At 37.7% G+C, this 24,665-nt stretch overlaps 1 protein-coding gene across 3 annotated transcripts in view; it reads left to right on the plus strand.

Annotated features, from left to right (window-relative positions):
* The window catches only part of LOC130568664 (zinc finger protein GLIS1), a 77,553-nt gene that overhangs the window by 33,288 nt on the left and 19,600 nt on the right, over positions 1–24,665 (plus strand). For 2 of the 3 annotated variants that reach the window (XM_057357669.1, XM_057357670.1), the window contains exons 5-6: positions 20,922–21,083; positions 23,642–23,752. In XM_057357669.1, the coding sequence (XP_057213652.1) occupies positions 20,922–21,083; positions 23,642–23,752 (273 nt within the window). The remainder of the gene's footprint in view (positions 1–20,921; positions 21,084–23,641; positions 23,753–24,665) is intronic. The other variant, XM_057357671.1, reaches the window with a different exon arrangement.

Here is a 24,665-nt window from a genome sequence, read left to right on the forward strand (position 1 = left end):
TATATATATATATATATATTATTTACTATATTGTTACTGTATTATTTTGAACATGTACATTTATAGGACAGTATGTCATAAATGGCTAGTCAATCAAAAGAGTAAACGCAACTACAAGACAAAAGTATTCTTAGAATTTCCTCATTATGCTTTTAAGTATATCTCTATCAAAAGAAAGGCTTTTATGTGATTATTATTCAGTATATTTATATGTAATTTTAAGTATATTTCTATGCAATACATTAAAATAGGCTGAAAGTATGATTTCTTATATTTTAGTTTAAAAGAAGTATTCTAATAGCACACTCGGGTAAACTTCTTTTCTAAGGGTACATTATACAGTTATATTGTAACATAGCACATGCATTTAAAACATCATTTCCCTCAGATGTAGAACAGATAATACTTGGATTTAGTAGAAAAGCTCAATTCGAAGCGATATTGCCCTTAGAAAATGTATACACTACTAGATGACTAAGTAGCCTACATACTGTAGTGTGTAGTACATGACTTTAGACTGCCTTCCTGTGACTTAGTCAGGATAAAAATGTGTCTGAAAGCATGTAGCATTCTCTGCCCTTGTGCCATATACAAATACGTTTTGGAATTTTAGCTATTTGCGTGGAGGAAACCGATGAGACGTTTTGATTTTGAACCAAATGCTTCAGAAAACCCAGCTAATCCCTTTATTATCTTTCCAACTGCAGATTCCTCAGAGAGCGCACGCGGCACGATTCCCTCGCATCCAAACACAACACTCCCTCATTCCTCTCCCTCACTCGCTCTCTCTCTCTCTCTCTCTCTCTCTCTCTCTCTCCCAGCTGTGCTGCGTTTGATTTGTATCATGCAGCGCCTTGGCAGGAAAAAGTCATTATCACAAACACAGGACGGGGTTCTGACTCTCTGCTTTGTCACCGTCCATACCTGGACGCGGTTTATGCCCCGGCACGTAAAACACGGCTACATCTGTAAGCAGTGAGCTCGGCAAACCTCTTAAAACCGTTCTGCTGAGTTTGAGAGGCACCGTTTGGTTCTCTCTCTCCAATTAAAAAGCGCCGCGGGCTGTTTTGTGGTAGTCGGACAGCAGAGGGAAAAGCTATCTGAAAGGAAACAACATAATCTTGCTGCAATATCCTGTTGTGTTTCATGCCTAATTCGAGTGTTGTTTTAGTTTATTGCTTTTATGCCCTTCTTGACTGCATTAATATTAAAAATATATCCAGCAACTGATGCCCTGTCCCTGCACTTTTGTACGTCAGTGCTTTCTTGGAATCAACTTTTTGTTGATTTTAATTCACCTATTCCAGTAACCTTATAAAAATATTCATCAAAGCAGTCGTATCTTTTAATAATACTCCAGGGACGACATTTATTTAGTTTGATGAGCAGGCTTGTATTATAATGTTGGATTTTGGTGAATGCTTATGTTGTAATTCTATTCTGGAATGTATTGTTTTAATTATATCACATGGATATCTTGGCTTTTGTTTAGAGCGCTTGTGCTGAGATTTGCGTATTTTACCAGTGTAATCAATACATTGTTTTCTTGACTTTTCTGTGGTTTTTGTGCCTGCTGTGACAGGTTTAAAGATGGCAGTAAAGATGGGCTTTGCTGTTTTGTGTTTTATGTGGTTAGAGTGTTTTTGTACCCAGGGATCGCTGAATTCTCATAGTCATAATAACACTCTATATTAATTTCTCTGACCTTTTAGATTTTACTACTACTGCTTTTCCTGCACATCCATGCCGCCATTCATTCGGACTGCTGCAAATGTTTTGTTTATTCTGAAAGTGAATTGTTTGTTCAATTGGTTTTTACAAAACACAATTTAAAATATAAAATTTTCCGCTCTTGTGATTTGGTTTATTTATATATAAACCAATTTAATTGAATGTTTTTCATTTTCCAAAATACTTGCTATAGATGGTTTCATCGGGGACACACGCCTGGCCGAAGTTAACTTCCGGTCTGTGTTTGTTTATCAGTCTGGCTGATAAAAAAACAATTTAGTTAATATTTAATATATACTAATATAAATGTATATTAATATGTTATTGTAGGGCCTATATTAATGGTATTGAATTAAATTAAAACACCTCAACAGTTATTGATTCTTTGCGGAGGTCTACCGGAAGTTATTTAAGTTTGGGCCACATAACGTTTGTATGAACAGTCTATATTCACTTGGTTAAAAAGTTTAAAAAGTATTATTTATTTGATTTTAAGTATTATTTATTATATTATTTTATTTTTTCTTTAAGCCACTTTTATTGTGGACAGTTGGTCATTGAACATTTGGCTCCCAAACTAGTATTTTTATTTTAAATTAATGTTAACCAATATTCAGATTTACTTCCTGAACCACACCTTATTTGTTACCTCATCACCAGTGGCGTAACTTTGTTTTGAAAAGTGGTGGGGACAAAGACGACACAAACAATACTCAGTCAAAAGCGCGAAAAATTTAGGTGAATCCTCCTATAGAAAACAGTATAAAAACAACGATGCTTTATCAACGGCTTCGGTGGTGTAACGTTAGTGCGGAAGACGCATGATAAATATTATTGACACTGCCGTGAAGCAGGTTCGAATCCGCTGAACTCACTATTCAAAATTTTCACATCACATATCAGATCTGCTTCCATTTGTTTTTAAACTATATCATGTTTTCAACAATAGATCATTTAAAGCATGTTGTGCTTTATTATATATAAGGATGGCTGTTGCAGTACGTAATTAAACGTATAAATTCGTGATCAAATTTGTGTGTTTTCCCCATATTAAAATTTTTATGTTTGACACAGATTACCTGTCGGTGGGTCAAGGATTGAGACGTTTGGGAACCCCCTGCTAATAAGGACAAACATTCAAGTATACAGGGGAAACAGATGGAAAAATAATATCTTTAATAACCTTATTTTCACTTATTACTACGGGCATTGCCAGATAGGCTACAAATATACAACGAACTTTCTAAATTTTGTTTTGAACTCATGAAACTACAAAGTTGTGACTTTTTCCATTTATTGGAGTTTTCTATCAAGTATCAAAATGTAAAATGTAATTAACTTAATCTTGCAATAGACGATAGCAACGGCATGTCGAGAACAATAAGGACGAATATATAGCACCAAAATGCAATTAAGCGCAAAATGTTTGGTACATGTATGACTTGAACAGCCATTTTCAAATATTTGCATCATTTTATTAAAAATAAATACCTTTACAATCTGATATGTGAAAAAGTTCAGCAAACAACAGTCCCGAACCCAAGACAACCTGTAGCAGGTAACACATGCTTTACGCTCTACGCCACTGGAGCGGTTAATTTTCGTGTGCCTTTCTTACATTTTGTCTATTCCAACCTGAAACTGATGGGCGGAGTTAGTATAAATAGCCTCTGCTTACAAAGCGGGCTACTTGCACGGTAAATAGACACTCCGTATTTTTTATTTCTTCCGATAAGTGGTGGGGACAAAATTGACTTTGGCAAAAAGTGGTGGGGACATGTCCCACCCGTCCACCCGCAAATTACACATAATGCTCATCACACTTTCATGTGGAACCACCCTCATTTAAATTAGAAAAGATGCATTCTTTAAAAAATTTAGGCCCTTGTTTGAAGAAAAATTGGCTGAAAAACCTGGTGGAAAATGCACAGATCATGGAATTTCCCTTTTTCCTCCTTTGCTAGTGTGAAACCGGCAAACATATATTTAAAGATTTATTAGACAGATTTTTGGACGGCTGTTCAAAATTCTCCAGCAGCAGACGTTGAGACATACGGGCCGAACCTTTGCCAAGATGGCGTGTTTGGGTTAAATGGAGGCATTTGTGAGCAATCAACACAAACACTGGAGATGAAACGTCTAGCGCCATTAGCTAATTAAAACTGCCGGCCTGCGCACGAGCCAGCTTATTCCTCTGAATGCGGGAGAAACCCGAGCCGTCTGGGCTTTTACTTGACGAGGGCAGAAAGTGCTGTTGATACTAATGTTGATGTACTGTACTAGAATGAGCTGCTGACATCCAGCCATGACTGCTTAACTTAACAACTGCCAACTCTCTGAGCTCCATTATGCTAGCAGGTAGCCACGGTTACCCACAGAGGGACATTTTATTGCTGGTTGGTTGCTTTTTCATAGCTTAGGGGAATTAATGGTGTTATGTTTTAATAAATATCAACCTTGTTTCACATACGTTTCAATAAATATCAACCTTGTCTCAAATGCGTTTCTCATACAGTTTCTTAGGAGAAATTCATATTAAAATAAACAATTATACAACAATAAAATGAATGATGTGAGCATATTGTAACTCACATCATTTGATAAAAAATGTTTCACAATATCAGATTTTCACTTCACGGTTATCGTTAATCACTGTAACAATATTATCACAATATGTATTTATATGAACAAATAATACTGCAGTTAAATTCATTTTGAAATTTGAAAAATTGATTTTTTTGTGTCTTCCCTCTTTTTTGACCAACAAATCGCGCTTATTCGAGTGTAGGGATTAGAGAGAGAGAGTTTGTAAACATTCTGGCTTCTAAGGCAAAACTTTAAACTGGTGCTGAATTATTTCCAAATGATAATATTTGTAGGATTCACATAATGTTGTTAATAATGGTTTTTAATATCATGGTTATATTACTTTCTTCCGCAGAACACAAAAGCCGTTGTTTGGTTACCAACGTTCAATATCTTCTTTCCTGTTCTGCGGAATAAAGTCATACAGGGTTGAAATGATGGGGGTGACAAAATGTTCATTTTAGGGTGAACCGTCACTTTAAGACAAGCAATTGAGATTGATCTCTGTTTTTTCCTATGGATCTGCACTGAACTCTGCAGTTTTCTGTATGTACTGCCAAAGCTTTGCATTATGGGTGAATCGGTTTGAAACGGTGGCAAAACCTCCACCATGAAAGCTGTTCTGTTTGGTGTAGTTAATGGGAAAGTTGGGGTGAGTTATTACAGTAAAACCGTATTGTTCATATAAGCTTTCACAAGTGTCATAAATCTCACTTCACTTTTTGCGTCCAAGTTTCCAGATGGTACAGCTGAATTTCATATCCAGAATGCACATGGTCAGAATGGTTTTTACAATTACAGCTCGTAATTTGCAACCCTTAGTTCACTAATGTTTCAGCACAGTTACGGTTGGATTAGATCTTTAATTTCATGATCAGCAAATCCGCCTCCTTTATTTGGCCTGCTGACGGATGCAGTGCACGACTCGACTGTCTATCCGTCATGCTAATAGCTAAGCAACAGAGACCATATGTGATACAGTACATATATAAGCGTGATGAAACTGCTGGCATAAAACGTCTAAAACTTGTCAAGATACTGATGCTTTGGCCCTGGAATGAAAGGCTTGGGATTTGATGGATCGTGCTTGTTTTCCTTGTCAGATATGCCAGGCCAAGTTCTTGTCAAGCTATAAAAGGTTTCCAGTCATCGTGTATTGTAATGCAATCCAGTCATTCTGTCTCTTCTTTCTCTTCCTGTCTTGCGTTCTGCTACTTTCTTAATAGCTACTAAGCATCTTATCATTGTCAAATATCTGCTGTTTTTATTTGAGTTTAATTAGTGCATGTTACAAAGTGAGTTGGCCGTAGGGTTTTTAAAGCACATAACTATCAGAGCATCATAGATATATGTGTTTTATGCTAATCACATTTGTCTGGAATGCTATATTTTGAGTAAGCAAGTTTCCCTACATTTAATTATGGTCATGTACCTGAAATATGAGACAGTCATCGATGGCGACATGATTTAAGCATTGTGTCATAACTGTCCCGAATCCAAGATCTTAATTAGTTAAACCCTGTAACTGGGGCGTTACGTCTAGTAATACACAGAGGAGCTCAAATGGAGCTAATGCTCAAATTGTCATCGGGCTCTTTGAAACCTGGACTCTAGACTAAGGTATAGAGGTATTTGTATACATACACATAATTTCATAATTTCTTAATTTAAGATTTGCACAACTATAGAGGCAATGCAGATCATTCTAAAAAATAGTTGTTCATAGTTAGCAGTGTTATGTTCAAAAGCTTGCTTGCTTCAGTCTTACACTCTTTGTCTAATTGCAGAATTGTTTTCAGGCATTACATCACATTGTTATTCTTTTTAAGCAATATGAAAGTAGTTCCTATGATATGCAAGACTCTTATTGGCAGATTTTTCTTCATTATTCAGTAAATGTCATCCATTTCAAAAACTTTTTTATTCAATACAATTTGTAGAAACTACATTATGTTTGCACAATTATATTTTTGTCTACAAACTATTTCTAGATATTTGAGCACAGACCTTCAGATCAAAAGGAAAGGTCAAGAAAAACTCAAGTGACCCTAAACTTTTCAACAGTAGTGTATATTCCCCAATTTTACATAATATATGAGAAATGTTCTCAAAATTTGGTTTATTTACACACATTTATGGAAACACTCAAGGTGTGTTTTTTTTTTACTATTGTGTTGTATAGGACAATAAATTTACATTTCACCATATAGCTTTTATTATTCTTTATTATAAATATTTTACTAACCCCATGTAACTTCTGCCAGCATTTTTAGTATTACTCTAACAAACATCACTGTTCTGGAAATCATTCGGTGAGGCTGCAGGCAGATAAAAAATAGTGGACAGTTTGCCAAGAACATGCTGTAAAGTGAAGTGTTGCCCGTTGATCAAGACAGATATTTGGCACCTGGTATGAGTTCTGTACATTTGTTTCCTGTTCACGTGTGCTATTTTATCACAGCTTTAAACAGGCATACATTTTTGTAGATTTTATTAACATGTTGTGCAGTTAAGTTTTATACATTGACTGTAATTTTACATTTTCAGAAACAGAAAGAGCTTTATTGCCAAGTATGTTTACACACACAAGAAATTTGTCTTGGTTGATCCATGTCCAGACATAGCAGAAGAAAGTACAGACATAATAGGAATTATTTTAAAGAACTATTTGTAATATAAAGAAATAGAACACAATTATAATACTGTATAGTAAAAAGAAACAAATTTAAATAATGTATATACAGTAATTAACTGAAATATTAAGCCGCAGAAAAAGTTAAGAGACCATTTCAAAATCAGTTTTTCTGATTTTAAAATTGACTATTTATAGGTATGTGTTTAGGTCAAATTAAAAAAAAAAATTCTGTGAACTACGAGCAGTATTTCTCCCAAGTTTCAAATCATAATATCGTTACTATTTCCCTTTTTTGCAGATAATGAAACTGGAGAAATAGAAAATATGCTCTGTATTTTTAAAGAGCTCAAATACTGCAAAGAAAGTTCATATTCACTTTTGAGGAAAACAACAATAATATTTTGTACATTTTTTGTAAAGTTCAAAATTCTTTTTATGTGATTACCTCGATTTTTATCACTGTTTTCTTGTGTCTTGTCATGCTGTTGTCAGTCTTTAACATTGCTGTTGGATGACTTTGTGTCACTCCTGAGGTTTGATTTTGTTGCAATTTAACAGGACTCAATACATCATTAATGCTGATTAAATAAAAAAATTGAATGTTTTTCAGCGGCTATATTTTATTTACAGGTGTAAGATGTTATTTACAGATATTACATTTTGCAATGTTATGTACAAATGTCCACTGATGCGTATACTAATTCGATGTTTTCGTCTTTTTTCAATATTTTCACTTAGGGCTGGTAACACATCGTGTATCGTAATTTCATGTCTACATATGAGCCTTTATTACCTGAATGTACACAGAGCCAACTATAAATATGTTTAATTTACAGTATCTTCCTCATTGTCACTAGTTTGTTGACACGGAGCACACATCCCCTAAAAACTTCTTAAAATAAATAACAGTAGCCAGCGCACTATTTACATCACAACCAGCCTTTCCGCAAACATTCACCATAAACCCCAGCATGTAAACAGACTGTGGACACTCTTTAGTCAGGGTTGAATATTCCCAGTGTTCTCATGATGAACTTGTTGAGGTTCAAATAGTCGCTCGGACCTAGCGGCACAGAGAGCCAGGTTAGAATCCCAAGCATCTTTACCCAGTCAAAAAACAGACTCATACTGATGGCTTTATGGTGTTCCTCTAGTCCAAAACCACGTCCCATCTGTGGTTTGACCAGAGCCCAGAACCAAGTGTTTTTAAGTGCGAGTGTGACAGCCTCTCTTTTACAAACGGGTCCTCATACTTATGGACTGTGACAGCGTTCCGTCTCATTTGTCATCTGCTGTCAATCACTAGGATGGAACCAGGGAAACATCTTTACCAGCTCTTAAAATGAAACCCTTCACCACAGCAGATTCAGGGTTCTGTTATATTCTGGTGTGGTTCCACATTTCAAGCTGAGTGTTGTGTGCAGATCTGGCAGGACGTGATACGCTATACTGCTGACTCACAGCTGGGATGAAACGGGCCAATTAAAGCTTTCCCTATGAATCTATTCATACTCCGCCAGAGGAGCTGTCCGCGCTCGCCTGTTTACAATGTCAAGTCCCACAATCATTCAGTCTTTTGGTGTGAAGGTATGCATGGCTTATGGTTAAACTGTGAGTGGCAGCACAGTCCACAGATTTTGAATGACTTGACACTCTTCTGAATTTCTAACAGCACACTTGGTGACGCTAAAATAAATCTTTCTAAATCTTACGCTTAGTATTGCTACTGTACATCTTATGAAAAATTTGATGCACACGCTTGCTTAATAGCACTTTAAATATAAAGGTCTGATTTCAAAACATTAGACAATTATTTTAAGTTAGTTTTGTTAAAGTGCATAGTATTTGCAGTAATATTCTATATTTCATTTTTTCTTCTTCCGTCACTATCTGTATTAATATGTATGTATTGTAAAGCTGCTTTGCAATGTTGCAAAATGATGAAAATTGTGAATTTAAGTAACAGGAAAAACTTTTCTTAATCAAAAAAGATATTTGCATTTATGCATGACGTTTTTTCATCCATTTACAGTCCATTTAGAGAATACATTTGATGAGAATTTGTGAGTCATACCCACAAGCACTATGCTCCCTACCAGCGGTGCTACAGAAATACATTTCACTATTATTGAGTTAATGTCTAATACATGTTTTTGTCACATTTCACATTCGAGATCATTCATTCTCACCTTCAATGGCATGGCATTGAGTTCTTGTCACATTCCAGATGACCTTTTGTTCCAGCACACGCACCTCACAATTCCCCATCTTAAAGGGTGGGACTGAGTGCTAGGTTGTGAAGTACACTACTGAGATCTGCCATACGTTTCTGGGACTTTAAAACATCACTTCACCATTGCAGTCCAGAAACTTGGATGGGCTCCTTAACACGTGAAACTTAAACCAATGACAAAAATGTATTTGTTAATAAAGTGCAGTGAGCGAAATTTGTGCTTGGTTAAACTGGATTGTCTATAGTTTGTAAATCAGAGACTTTAGGGCTAAAATAAAGATGAAGCTGTTTCATGAATTCAGCCCTCTCTTTTACCAAACAATGATCTGACACAATTCTGTGACTTCAAACCTTATTAGATCTATTCACTCCTTAAATGTGATTTAAAATGACAAGAGTTTCTAAAGCTATAAAGGATTCTGTTTCTTCACGCATTTGAACATGACCGTTAAGAAACCCTTTAAAACTCAATTTAACATCCAGCCATTGTTTCCACCTCACTGAAAAATTAGAAAAACAGCACGTTCCTTGAAAACTAGATATTTTCCTCTTCAAAGCCTAAATACAACCAGAGCAAGTGGCACGGATGAGCCAAATTTCACATTTCAACTTAAGAAGGCCAAGAATTAGATTAGGCCATGCGTAATTTAAAGGCGAGATGGAAAATGGCTATTAGCATTGAAAAAATGACGCTTTGTAATAGAGTGAGCGTTTCGCTCACAAATACCAGGAGGGGAACGAGTGCCAACCTCAGACTCATATTACTGCTAAGGTAAACATGTACGTGATGAGAAATTTCAAGTAATACTTCATAAAAATGACGTTTACTGTAACGATGCGTCTTATTTTCAGGTCATTTTCTTTTTTCTCGCTTTCTCTCAGTTAAAGGTCCAGTGTATGAAATATATAGGCATCTATCGGTGAGTTTTCGAATTGCAACCAACGGCTCACTCCACCATTCCCCTTCGAAGCACTACAGTGTCTGACACAGGACAAAGACGTCATTACGTTTTAGCTTCTTTGCCGAAGGAGATAAAAAAATTAGGAAACGCGCTTTGTAGAGCAGTTTGTCCATTTGGAGTTACTGTAGAAACATGGCGAATTCCATGAAAGGGGACCCGCGGCGTATTTAGATAGAAATTTCGAAGGTAATAAAAACATAACGCGTCATTATGTGAGGTCTTTATACACCTCTGAAGACATAGTTAAGTATATTATATTGCATTTATGTCAATAGATCCTCCAAAAAATGACACTTTGGACCTTTAAGATATTGATTTTGTTAGTTTAATTTGATTAAAGTAGGATACACTAAAGGTTATTTCTATTTTTATTTATTAAATTTAATAAATATGTCACGTTTCTTATTTAAAAAAAGTCCTATTAATAATGACTTGCTATGTTAAAAACTTGACATCTCGTAACATCATTCCTTTGTGGTTCCACGGGATTTAACGTGGAGTTAATCCGTATGACGTATTAGTATTAAAAATGTGGATAAACAGAAAATGTTCTGCACTGAAACCTGACCTGATAAATTGCCTTTTGCTACACATTTGAGCAGAACATAACAAAACTAGCGCACAGAGAGAGACGAAATACTGAAGAGGAAACGCGACACTCCCAGAAGACAACAATTGAAGCTTTCTATTGTAATTTCATCACATTTATAAAGCTTTGATCCCCTCAGAGGCACGAATGTTCTGAAGCTGAATTCAACTGTGCTAGATGCCACGTGACTCTTCCACAGGGTCAAGGAAACAGCCCCCTTAACACATTTAACACGTGCCATCTTGACCTATTGTCCAATCGAACGCGTTTGTTTTCATCACGATTTTGACTCCGAGCCTGAGAGGTGTTTGACTTGGCGCCCAAAGGCACTCAATGTTATTTGCGGTCAGATTGAAGATATAAAGTTTAGAGAGGGCATGAGACAGCCAGCTGTGTCAACTGTCTTTCTATTATACAGACATTATGCCAACAGGGTGGAGTGCTTTAAGAGAAGGCGGAGAGAGCCTACATAATCCTGACAATGTCATATAGTGATGTTATTGACCTTTTTTGGAATTGTGTTTCGGGGTTTGGACGATGTTTGACGCAGATGAAGTATGACGTGACCCCGACAGCCAAGGTCCTATTTTATAAAAACATCTCATGGAGACGCATGCCAGAATTATGAGTGTGATTGTTGAGCTTGACTGCGTTTGTGCATGATGTCACTTTGCAAAGTTCAGCAAGTGCAATTCCCATCCGTAAATATAATTTACTCACACCAGCAAGTTCATATTAAAACTGTCGTCTTTCTCACACAGGCCAACAGGAAGTTTCTCTGCATGAGTGTCTGTCACACACCTCCACCGCTGAGAATGGCAGGCTAGCAGGTGTAAGTGAGCAGGCTCCGACTGACGGATCCTCGTGACTCCCCTACGTCAAGTCTTTACGTTTGCTCAAAGCGAGCGCTCACCTGTCAGGGACGATGTGCACGTATCATGTTGAGGAGCTTCATTGCATCTCACACTGTCCTGGTTCATGTTGCACGAAACGGGGGATAATTGATGGCTTGTGGTATTGTAAAGACACCAGGGCGAGTGTAATACTATTAGAGATACTTAGAACAGAGATAGTGAGGGGACAGTTACTGGAGTGACAGATCGTGCTTGGTGTCCATAAGAACGTTGACAGGATCCATATCACACCAAGAGAAACTGAAAACTTTTCTTTGGTTTTATTCTTTAAATTTAACATTCATGACAGTTAACGTTATGAAATTTTGGACTTTAATCCATTTCTGCTATAGACTGGTTCAAAGCAAGAACATAAACAAACGTTACTGTGCATGTGCGCTTTTGTGGCCCAAACTTAACTTCCGGTACACATCTGCAAAGAAGAGTCCCTGTAGATTATTTCTGATAATCTCAGCTCAGTGGTTAGAGCATGGCGCTAGCAACGCCAAGGTCATGGGTTCGATCCCAGGGGATTGCACATACTGTATAGTACAATGCAATGTAAGTCGCTTTGGATAAAAGCGTCTGCCAAATGCATAAATGTGACCCGGGATCACAAAACAAGGCTTAAGTAGCACGGGAACGTTTTTAGTAAAAGCCAAATATACATTGTATGGGTCAAAATAATCGATTTTTCTTTTATGCGAAAAATCATTAGGATATTAAGTAAAGATCATATTCCATGAAGATATTTTGTAAATTTCTTACCTTAAATATATAAAAACTTTATTTTTGTGAGTGGATGGCCTGCCACAGTGCCCCTGATTAATAACTTCAAAGGCAATTTTCTCAATATTTTGATTTTTTTGCACTCTCAGATTCCAGAGTTTTAAACGGTTGTATCTCAGCCAGATATTGTCCTATTCTAACAACTCATACATCAATAGAAAGCTTATTTATTCAGCTTTCAGATTATGTACAAATCTCAATTTCGAAAAATTGACCCATAAGACTGGTTTTGTTGTCCAGGGTCACAAATGTAAATGTAGCAAGATAAAAGTATGTCTAGCCCAGTGTTTCTCAACTGGTGGGTCGCAAAACCTTTCTAGGCGGGTCACGGAGTGTACAGTCTAAGCAACAACAAAATACAAATTTCTAAATGTTTTTCAGATGCAAGACTTTTATTTTGAAAGACGTGCGTGAAAGCTGTTGGCACTTGGCATTTGGCAGATGCCTACAGCCTGAACGAGTGAGCGCTCGCTGTCTCAATTCAATATTTGCATTTAGGTGAGATGTTGTCAGGCTTAATGTCAGTGTCATTATTCTATCATCATTTTCGTATCTTGTTACGAAATAAAAAGTCTTTCACCTCAGGAAAACAAACTATCTTGTCCTGTCAGACTTTAAACAGTGATATACTCACGCAAATGCGATGGCACGCGCTGTCTTCGCTGAAGTGCAAAAGGAACTACGAGCATGGCATGCAACGTGTGAAATTAAAGTAAAGTTCCAATAAATCACATAACTGGTACTTCGTGTGTTAACTGGGAAGGATTTACATGACGGTATGATATTTATATTCAGTAACAGTTCACGTTAGTATTGTGTATTCACCATGGTAACTCTTGTTTCCATAACCCCAAAATGCCACGTTATTTTCGCTTTGTGTTATTTTGTGGCTCATACCAACATAATTTTATTTCTGTCGGGACCACTGTCGTCAATTATTTAACGATAGCATATATTTAGTTTGGCGGAATGAAACTGTTCTGGGCAAACTCTCTGCCCGTCCATGCAGGAGCGCAGCAATACATGTCCCCCCACCTGGGGAACCAGAACAGTTCCTGATGCGTAACAGGATTAAATTAAAAGATCTGAAGATACAGGCAGATAAGGAGGAGATGGGGATGGAGGTGGGTTTTAGGTGCAACACGATTAAGCAGCTGATAAGGAGCGAAGAAATGCAACTTAAATAGGACGCAGTCTAGTGTGTGTTGTATGACTATTGGTTAACGTTGATTAGCTGCACCTGATGTGATTAGCTGATGCAAGCTGAACTCACGTGACCTGCCAGAACTAACGCTACGCTTGATTAAAAAACTAGTTTGGGACTGCTATTTAATATACTTAATCTTAATTCATAAGCTGTTCAGTTATCAGTCTTAGTCATATTAGTCACTAATTTTTATTAGTATTTTAGTATTAACAAACTTTAGTATTTTTTTTAACAAACTACATATGATGTCATATATCCTAACAAATGGGGTCGTGGCTTGATGACCATGGGAAAATGTGGGTCCCATAGCCAAACCAGTTGAGAAACACTGGTCTAGTCAATATGATAAAGGGTTACTAGAAGAACCGTTACTTGGCTAAACTTAAAGTCCCCTTGAACCGGAAGTTGCGATCGTTTTTACTTCCGTATTTTGACGCATTTCCGAGTGAAATGGAATTTCGTCTTTCTCTGCTATTTGATTGGATGTATAAAAATCAAATAGCATTTTGAAATGGAACTGGCAGTAGACTGACAGTTGAAGGGGAGGAGTTACCGGATGCGCTGCCCAAGCCGTCTAACATAGGTCATTTAAGATGGATGGTCATTACAGGAAGGAAGTGCATTTTCAGATTTTACCTAAAGATTATAAGGGGAACACGAATTAAAAAAAAGAATGACCCACATTGATAAACTATTTACAATAAACGTTGCAATATTTCATGAAAAAATAGGCATTGTAATTTTTAATTTCACTGGGACTTTAAATGCGATGTTCAACAACATTTATACATTTCATTAATAAATATATATTTAATAAATTCCATTTATTAAATATAATAAAATGAATATACAATAAAATCCAACTAATTTTATTGATATTAATTGAATAAAATATAAATATAGCCACTAGCCAGACCGATCAACAAACACAGACTGGAAGTTAACTTCGAGCCAGGTGTGTGCGAACAATGAAACCTATACCAGCTTCCTCTCTTCTGTATGTTTTAGATGTTAGAACAACATGGCTGTGGGGATTTGCTGGCATTCAGACAAAAGAGCATCAGGTGAGGTCAGGCATTGATGTTGAGCGATGGAGCCTGTCTCCCGGTCGTCATTCCAATTCGGCGCAAAGTTGTTCAATGGGGTTCATGTCCGGGTTTTGTGTAGACCAGTCATATTCTTCCGGACTCAATTCAATAGAATGTTATTGTAAGGCACAGCATTAAAGGGATAGTTCACCCAATAATGATCAGTCTTTTATCATTTCTTCATCCTCATGTCATTCCAAACCTGTATGACTTTCTTTCTTCTGCAGAACACAAAAGAAGATATTTTTAATAACATTGGTAGCCAAACAATATTGGCCCTCATTGACCACAAAACCACGGAGACGCTTCTCAAAATATCTTCTTTTGGCATCCAAAGAAGAAAGTGTCAGAATTCGAATTGATATTTTTGTTAAACTATCCCTTTAACGGTTTTAGTATTTCAATCCACCTCCATAAATGATGATTACTATAAAAGATGATGGAGACAAATGAAAGAAAGCTCATAAAGGACTTAAAGGTTAACAAGAAAATGGACTAATGGGTCTAACATTAGATTTTCTCTGCTGTTCTTTCTATTTAAACCCATTCATGACAATGTGAATCTAATATTAGGTCAAAGACGATGACAGCTTGTGTTTTAGTGACCGGTGCGTCTCCTGACTGGTAACACTTAAGGTAAGGTGGTAACCACAGACCGATGCTGGGTTAAGTGCTCACATAAAGACCCATATGTTTCCTGCATGTTCCCATTCAGGATTCCCATATGTAGCATAAGTTGCTAATGCCAGACTTCCATAGCGATGGGGTCAGAATCCATAGTACACCTTCAATTCAATTTCCTTCAAAAACATCGCTCGGAGGGGGAGGGCCTGTAATGACCGCGCGAGAGGCCCAATTTAGTCATCATAGGTTGCTTCCTGCTGAAGTCCCATCTACCATCTACACGGGTTTCAATCTTGCTTTACCAGCGCTGCATGAGAACAAGGCTGTTCGGAGCAATTTTGTTAGTCATTTACATGACTACTTCCTCCACCGGTTTATCGTCCGCTCCTTCGATCCCATCTGGACAACATTTGTCAGTTGCATCACAGCATGTATCAAATGTTTTGAAATGTTAAGGCAACAGACAAAAGAAAAGAGGACGGCGAGAAAAACAAAACACGAGATCAACCGAACACGAATTCATTCCAAAGAGCCGAAGAAAAATTAACCAGATCAAATTAGGCCTCCTATTTGTAACAGATGAACTTGGCCGCTAAAAGAGTGCCGATCGGCCGTGGAAATGATATGTGTAAACTATGTAATGTGAATGTTTTAGCTAAGCTGTGTTTAATTTTGGACCCTGATGAAGTGCATGGGAAACCTGTCTTCCCTTAGCTGTCTCATTGAATCATATGGATATAATTTCATCCATTTACGTTTTTCTGCTCTTTGCTGTGGTTGCCAGGGGGCATTTGGAAACAGCCAGATTAAAGGCACATGTTGGCCGTTGCCTGTAGTTTTAAGCCTCTCCGTCTGAGCTCCGCTGTTCTCCGTGCTGAAAGACGTGTTTTTTTTTACTGTAGGCGCTCAGCAGTAAACCTCATAACACCTCTTGTTCGCCGACATCAACCAGAATTAATTCGGTGCAAGTGTTAATGTTAGAATTAAGCCGAGACGCGCACAAACCCTACTGCGTATTCGAGAACACTGAAGCAATTTGGACGTCACGCCGAATTACAGAAAACCTGTCGAACTGTACGGAAAGAAGTCATGGTGCTCATTAACATTTGGGCACCCCTTACCTTCTTAGCCTACTAATTACGAGTAATAATGTATTTAATGCTCGTTAGTTGCTAAAGGTTTTAATGTTAGAATAAACGCACGCCCGAGGCAAAGCCTAGTTGTAAGTAGTTACAGTATAATGGGGAAATATGTTTTACGTTTTAGAGCACCCCCAAACGTTAGCAGAAACAGCGATAGACCTTTGACTCTATGGGAAAGAATGCTGTCCGAATGTGATTCCCGTAATAAGCGCATTGAAACGTGCAGCGTTGTAAACAGATCCGTTTTTAAACCCTTTAAAATCCTCCCTATCCTTCGTTTCAGTAAGTCAAAATAAGGTCTTATTTTTCACCGAAATGTGAATGGGGCGAGTTGTGTTCTATCCACATTAATGAAATGCTTTTTCTTACGAGTAGCTGTGTACACTGCGGGTCTATAACGGCCCAGAACCTCACTGGCCATTTTCTAGCTGAGGTTGACCTCTCCGGCCCGCAATCATCTGAGATTGACTCTCCAGTCTCCACCGCTGAAACGAACGTCAGATCAAACTGTCAGTGTGTTTAGACGGCACGTCGTGAGGCCCACTTCCAAAGCATGGCGTCAAATACTCGCCACCGTCCACTTTCTACGGTTATCACTCTGTTTGCCTTCAGAGGGAAAGCCAAACATGTTTAGGGCAATTAATATGATTAGCGTGCTAAACTGTTTTTATAAATAAAATCAAAGAGTAGCGAAGACGTTGGAGTCTTTTAGAGGGTTGAATTCAGCCCTTCTGCTGGGTTTGTGGCATAAAATATGGATGTTTTTTTTTTAAATAAAACACTCTTAAATTGGGTTGGAATTATTGTTTTATTTACTTTGCTGGGTGTTTTTTATTTTTATACGTCTCTAAAAATAAAATGAGGAATGTTTGGAGACGTTAGAAAGATGAACCGGTTCACTAAAGCCTGGCTCAGATTACAGGATTCTCGGCCAGAATTTACCCCGATTTCCCCTCCCGAGAATCTTTGAAAAAATCGGGTCCAGAACCTCGATCGGGTCCGAGATTCGGCCCAGATTATCACGTAATGTGAGGCGTTCACAGATCGAATCTTACACCTCCCGATCTGCTCCGAGAGAGATCGGGGCCGCCCCGATCATATCAAACATGTTTGATATTTAGGATTTTAAATCGGGGTGATGACGTTGGTACTTTCGCAACAGCCAATGAGAGGCACATCTGCAAGGTGACGGAGGTGACTGACAGACCTTTAAAAATGTCGACCGCGAAAGCTCCTGCAAGGGTACGTTGGACAGCGGAGATGGAAGAACAACTTGTGGCAACAGCATGATTGTCTATATAATGTATCCTCCAAAACATACCACAACCGCACAGATAAGGAAAAGAGCTGGGGAGAAGTCGAGTCGGTTTTAAATGTACCGGGTAAGTTAACTGCTAACGCGCAGCTTGTAGTTTCGTTCAACAGATTGTTATTTGGCTATAGGCATACAGATACCATGCGTTTATGTGTTTGTTTTTATGCTGTATCTTAGATACAGCTTATCTGTCAAGATTCTCCTTATGTGTGTGCTGCAACCAGAATTTTTAATCTTTCCGAATTTTAAAACTCCTGTAGTCTGAGCCAGGTTTAAGATTTTAAATAAGAGAATCTGTTAAGATTCTCCTTATGTGTGTGCTGCAGCCAGAATTTGAAATCTGTCAGGATTTTAAAACTCCTGTAGTCTGAGCCAGGCTTAAGAGACCAAATTTTCATGTAATCAGCATTTCTAGATGTATTGTGGTCATTCCAGTCCAGAGTCTGTTGAATTTTAACAAAATCTAACTTCAGGAGTGACAGAAAGTCATCCAACAGCAATGTGAAAGACTGAAAGCATGACAAGACACATAAAAATCCAAGTTTTCACGTTAAAAATGTTTGAACTTCCTAAATACATGTACAAGTATTACTGTTGTATTGCTTAAAAGTGAACATGAACTTGTTTTCTTTGCAGTATTCGAGGTCTGAAAAAATACAGAGCATCTTTTTTGACCTGTTTCTCCAGTTTTCATTTTTTGCGAACATGAACAATATTTCTATTTGAAATTTTGAAGAAATATTGTTAGTAGTTCACAAAATGAAACAAAAACGATCACTTTACCTAAACAAATACCTATAAATAGTCAGTTATGAAAAACTGAAAATATTTTTAAAATGCCGTCTGTATGTTATACAAAATTCTGGGTTGTTTCAACCCATGTTTGGGTAGGGTGACCATATGAGCCGTTTCGTCCTTGCCAGGATTTGGGTGCGTCTTCTGGGAGTCATAAAAAAAAAAATCATAAAATTAACATTTAACATCGCTTAAGACGTATAATCATTGTAGTTCATTGTAGTCATTCTTACCTTGAAATATAATGGCTGCCTTTATAAAATAAAACCTGAAATAATGAACCTCGATGACATATGCTCCCCGAAGACGCATCCGAATCCTGGCAAGGACGCGTGGAGAAATGGCTCATATGGTCACCCTATGTTTGGGTAAAATATAGTGTCCATATTTGACTCAACTATGTATTGAAATAATAAGGCAGGGGTTCATTTAATTTTGTACATAATAAAGAAGTGTTCAGCAGAAAAAAGAAAATACCAAAGAAAAGTAAAGAATGGAAAGTATTCAAGAGAGACAATGAGATATTGAAAGAGAAAGAAATTCCTTCCTGTCAACTGGATTAAACTCTGGCAGATCGCAGTGTTTGTATGGTATCCCAGAATGCATTGCTGTGTTTGTAAGGCATCCCAAAATGCCCTTCACATTGCTTTATTGGCAGCCGATCCCCGCACTAACATCAGGCTAGCGAGCATCTCTCTGTGGACTCATAAATTCAATTTAGCCTGAAATTTGTATTACGTTAATGCAAGCAGTGAAAGAATGATTATTTCCCCTATACATAAATACACACATTTGGGACGTGTATAATGATAGTGTTTGTTTTGAAAACTCCGATTTTAGAGTCAGCACGGTGCATACATCTCTGGTATGATATGCGAGTATGGCTTGTCTGGTTTTGGGAGATTTTATTAAGTTCTGTGTTGTGGGCACATTTCGGGCTCTTTTCATGCTGTGGAATAATAGAGGCACAAGTTCATATTGTGGGGTCTGACATTTGCCGATGTTTTTGCGAGAGGTTTCCAGAAACCGGGAGCAAATGTGCCTCGACCGCTGCGGCGTTCCATTGTATGAGCTGATGACTTTCAAGGCACCGCTAAAACATTCTGGTTTGGGGTTTGTTCAGTACACACAGATACACACACAGATACTGTATAATCCAGGTCACTCAATCCATCCAGACCGTTGCAGTCTAAAGTTTCGCCCCGTATTAAATGGCCTGGCTTCAATAGCAATCCCTTTGCAAGTGATTGAAGGAGGCCGGTGCCCAAATGATGTTCTGAGGGCCCATTAGAAGAATGGAAGGCTCTCTCCTTCAGTGAAACTAGAACCGGGGGCCTCAGTTAGAGGTCAGTGGATAATAGAGAGCAAAGCTGCCATGTCAGGTTTCACTCTCTCTGACACCTCTGAGAGCCGCCACCCTGTCCCATCCGAGGCTCCTGATTGGTGGGTTGCTGACATTTGGGGGCGGGGCTAACGAAGACAATGTCAGTGGGTTCTCGATATGCCTAATTAAGCAGATGACTTGGAGATAGATTGCACACGATTGTCATGTGATGTATGTGCAATTGGAAAGGGCGTGGCTTAGTAGTCTTTTAGGAGATTCTGATTGGTCAGAATGCACAGATATAAAATGACTTAACAAATCCAAAGTGCTCTGTTTATATTATTGAAATCGATCCATCTGAATTCATTCGTAGTGTTGTGAATTAAAACAAATATATATATTTAAAGCTGATTTATGCTAAGGGATGACCGATACTTATTTTTTATTTTATAATTAAATTAAAATTTGTGTCTTAAGAGTTCAATAAAACGTTTTTAAAGGTTTCATACATTTTTACTAGATTTTCATGGAGTTACTGTAAATATACACATTTTGTAGTTGTCGAAATACATTGTATCTTAAAGGGATAGTTCACTCAAAAAACAAAAAAATCTGTCATCATTTACTTATCTTCTTGTCATTTCAAACCTGTTTGACTTTCTTTGTTCTGCAAAACACAATAGAAGATATTTTAAAGAATGTCGGTAACCGAACAACAGCGGTACCCATTCACTTGCATTGGTTTTGTGTCTAAACAATGGAAGTGAATGAGTACCGTGGCCACCATTGTGTGGTTACCAATATTTTGTTTTCTACAGAAGAAAAAAAGTCAGAAGTTGGGTGAGTAAACAATGACAGAATTTTCATGTTTGGGATCAATTTCATAAAAAAAGAAACATTAATGTAACTTACTGTTTTAATACAGTTTTGTGTTTTCCTATATAGTTCAAAGAATTGCCGTTTGCATGATGTACAGTAGTTTACCGATGTCATCTTTCTTTCTCGCAGTTCGAAGGTTGTAACAAAGCTTTCTCACGCCTGGAGAATCTGAAGATTCATCTGCGGAGTCACACAGGAGAGAAGCCGTACCTGTGCCAGCACCCGGGCTGTCAGAAAGCCTTCAGTAACTCCAGCGACAGAGCAAAACACCAGCGTACACACCTGGACACAGTGAGTATATCATAAAACACAACTCGAAACGTTCTTGTTGTCAACATGTGGAATGTGTCTTTTCTATTTTGAATAAAAAACCTGATTACTAAAGTAAATTGGGGTGAGATTTTAAACATTTAAAGATGTTTAAAGAGTATTTATTGCTAATGTTTTTACACACTGTTGTTAATAGAGAATGATATCATTATAGTTCCATGTTTTTTTAACGTAATTAGATTATTTTACAAAGGGGAAGTTAAGATGGTGAAAGGCTAAATCCTGAATTTAAATGGCTGTAACACATAATAAAAGTTGGTGTCTGCTATTCATTGTTAAAGTCATTGTTTACTCACACATTAATTGGGGACACGCAAAGCTCTTTCATAGAATAAACCAGCTCAAATCCGGCTGAATACAGTGCTTCTAAACACACAGACACGTGCTGTTCCAAAGAAGTTTTGAATTAGGACATTAGCCATTTTTTTCAAGTTTAGAGCAAAAATCAACTACTTGCTTCATATGGACTTTACAAACAATCCATACATTTCATGTTTGCTACCTCTCTTTGAACCAGTTATTCATTTTCCGTGCACAAAATTCGCAGAATGTTACCATAAACATGGGCTGATGAGGGGAAACTCATCCTATCACACATCATTTAAGACCGTGCTCCGTTTGTGATAGCAACGACACATGGCAGAGAGAGATAGAGAAAGAGCAATGGCACATCTCCCTTGTCTCTCATTCCAACAACGCAAGGAAAAATAAAAGCAAGGGAAAGCTGTATTTAGTCATTTCTCGCTCTCCGTTCCACCGCCTGGCAGAACTCTGTGCTGTATCACATCGCAGTACAGCTACCGCGCCGCACTGCCACGGCCAATTACCCCTTCCACTCCAGATGCCCAGCGTTGCACATTAACCAGCCAACGCCACCCCGCACGCCTCATATGCAGCGAAAAAATCACTTCGACTGTAATGATATTTATTCTTGACGGGGCTTTTTTCCATGCCTAGCGTTCTCGTTTTCTGTTTTGGGTGCCTTTGGTGGGCAGGGAGATTATATGGCATTGCGCAGTGAAAACAAATAAATGCGCAAAACGAGCTGCCCTGAGAGCGGCTTGTAAAAACAGCGTTATTTGGAGAACGAGGGGAAGGGGAGCTAATAAAGGAAACCTATCCACTTTCACTTTAATGACTGCCTCTGTTTTAGAAAAAATGAGATGTTAAATGCATGAGAGAAAAGCACCTCTGCGTGGTTTGGACCAAGAGAACGGTTTCAGTAAAGTTTACCGGTAATGGTCTTGACTCAATGGCATGTTACCTGTAAATAAAAAAACCTGTGTTTGTGCCTCGTATACCTGTGTGACCAAAAAAATCTGTATTCTTTTTTCAATCTTGCTGTTTCTTCTCAGCTGCAAGGTAGGGTCCTTTCTTTCCTCTTTCATTACTTTTTATAAACTCTCAAAATCATCAGAGTTTGTGTTTCCTTGTGTTTGATGTACCTTTGATATTATTGGATAATAAAATACATGTGATTTATAAATGTGATGCGATTTACCTAAATATCCTTAGTATATTGACTGTTTTAATTAAAGTTTATTTTATTTTATTAGTGGCTAATATGCATTGTTTTTTTGTTGCAATAAGGTTGTATTTGTTTACATTAGTAAATGCATTAGCTAACATGAACTAACAATGAGCAATATATATGTTTTTGCATTTGTTAATCTTTGTTAATGTGCGTTAATGCCAATAACATTTTTCATGTTAGTTTATTGTGCATTAAATTGTCATTAAAAATATATGAGTAAATGTTAAGATTAACATAACGCTGCATGTTGGGTTACTTTAACCCATCATTGGGTCAAAAATGGACAAACCAAATTGTTGGTTTAAATTACCCCCCAAAAAAGTATACATTTGACCCAACAATAGTGTTATGGTGTTAAAACAACCCAACATCTTGGGCTAAAACAACCCAGCATAGGTTAATTTATAACCCAATGTTGGGTTTGTCCATTTTTGACCGAACACTGTTAAAATAACCCAACATTTTTTAGAGCGTGATATCCTTCTGAAACCTTGTATCTTCATATTTCATGATTTAAATGTTTTGCCATAAATCATTATTATTAGTCACCCTTTATGTTTGTCACTGGATTTTTTAAATACCTAACCGATATAAAGTATTAAAAATGCTTGTCAACTTTGACAACACAGTATTTATTTTATTTACTTCCTTAAAAACAGCGAATTTGGACATCTGAGGTTTCAGAAGGACAATGGCAATAAACTAAGATAATAAATGCTATATTTGTATTATTTTTAGTTCGTGTAAGCTAATGCATTAACCAAACAAAATCAACCTTACTGTAAAGTGTTACCTTTTTGCTTCTCTGTCTGTTTATACATTTTCTGTGTTGGATTTAATGTCTATTGTTACTTATTTGATACGATTACAACTACTAAATTGTAAATGCTTTCATACTGTAACGATGAATCTCTGCGACACTCTGTTTTCATGTCCTCTTTGTAGCTGAGCTGAATATAATTACGATTCCTATTTCCTGTTTTAGAAACCATATGCGTGTCAGATCCCCGGTTGCACCAAACGCTACACAGACCCGAGTTCCCTCCGCAAGCACGTCAAGATCCACTCGGCCAAAGAGCAACAGGTGCGTAGGAAGGTAAGGCAAACCATACCGCCTTATCTGAGCATTAGAGGACAGGTAGCTTGAAAAACACACATCACTAGCAGGTTTTTCATGGTCAATTGTGTCTTTTTCACGCATTGGTGCAGTTGGTTCTAGTTAGGTTTGTCTTTGAATATCATTTCCCCAACAATAGATCAACTCCGACCACATTTCGGCATCTACATGGTGAAGAGTGCATTCCTCATTAAAGTGGGTAATTATAAGCAGAATGGCCTCATTGTTGCGCTGCTCTAAACGACAGCTGACTGATGCGTCGTAAGAGGAAACACATGTGAGCGTGTACCATTGTTAATAAGCTGTGCAGCGCTATACCCCAGTGGCCAGATGTTGTGGGCCGATGTCAAACAAACACTCCCCCTCCATCCATCGCCATCCAAGCCTGTTTTAGCACGCTGCGGCAAGAACACGGAGACTCCATTGCACTTGATGAATGAATAAAAGTCGCGTACAAAGATTTCGGTTGTAAGATGTGCGGCTTGTGTTGTTCTGTATTACCTGCAGTCTTTTGTTTCATTTGTCATATGGGATTTTTTTATGGGACACTTTTAAGTTGCGTGTCATGGCTCATTTCGGTCGTAGTTTGAGGTGAATCATATCCAGATTCATGCCACCACATTTTCCAGTTAGTTCCACGCTACAGTCCGAGCTTTCCTAAACTCATTTGCCCCCAAACTCTAGACAAATATTGCACATGCTCACTTTATAATAAATGTATACGATGACCCTATAATAAATTATGCTTTAGTTTTCCTAACGGCAGTTGAAGGTGTTTTGTCTCCATCTTCACCTCGATGGATGTGGGGTGTCCTCAACCCCTCTTCCCCTCATGTTTCCAATCAAAGGTTCCTGTTTGTGGTGAAGAATCTTTTCTCTCTAAGCTCGTCAT

This window comes from Triplophysa rosa, linkage group LG17 (genome assembly GCF_024868665.1).
Source record: "Triplophysa rosa linkage group LG17, Trosa_1v2, whole genome shotgun sequence".
Taxonomy (NCBI): Eukaryota; Metazoa; Chordata; class Actinopteri; order Cypriniformes; family Nemacheilidae; genus Triplophysa; species Triplophysa rosa.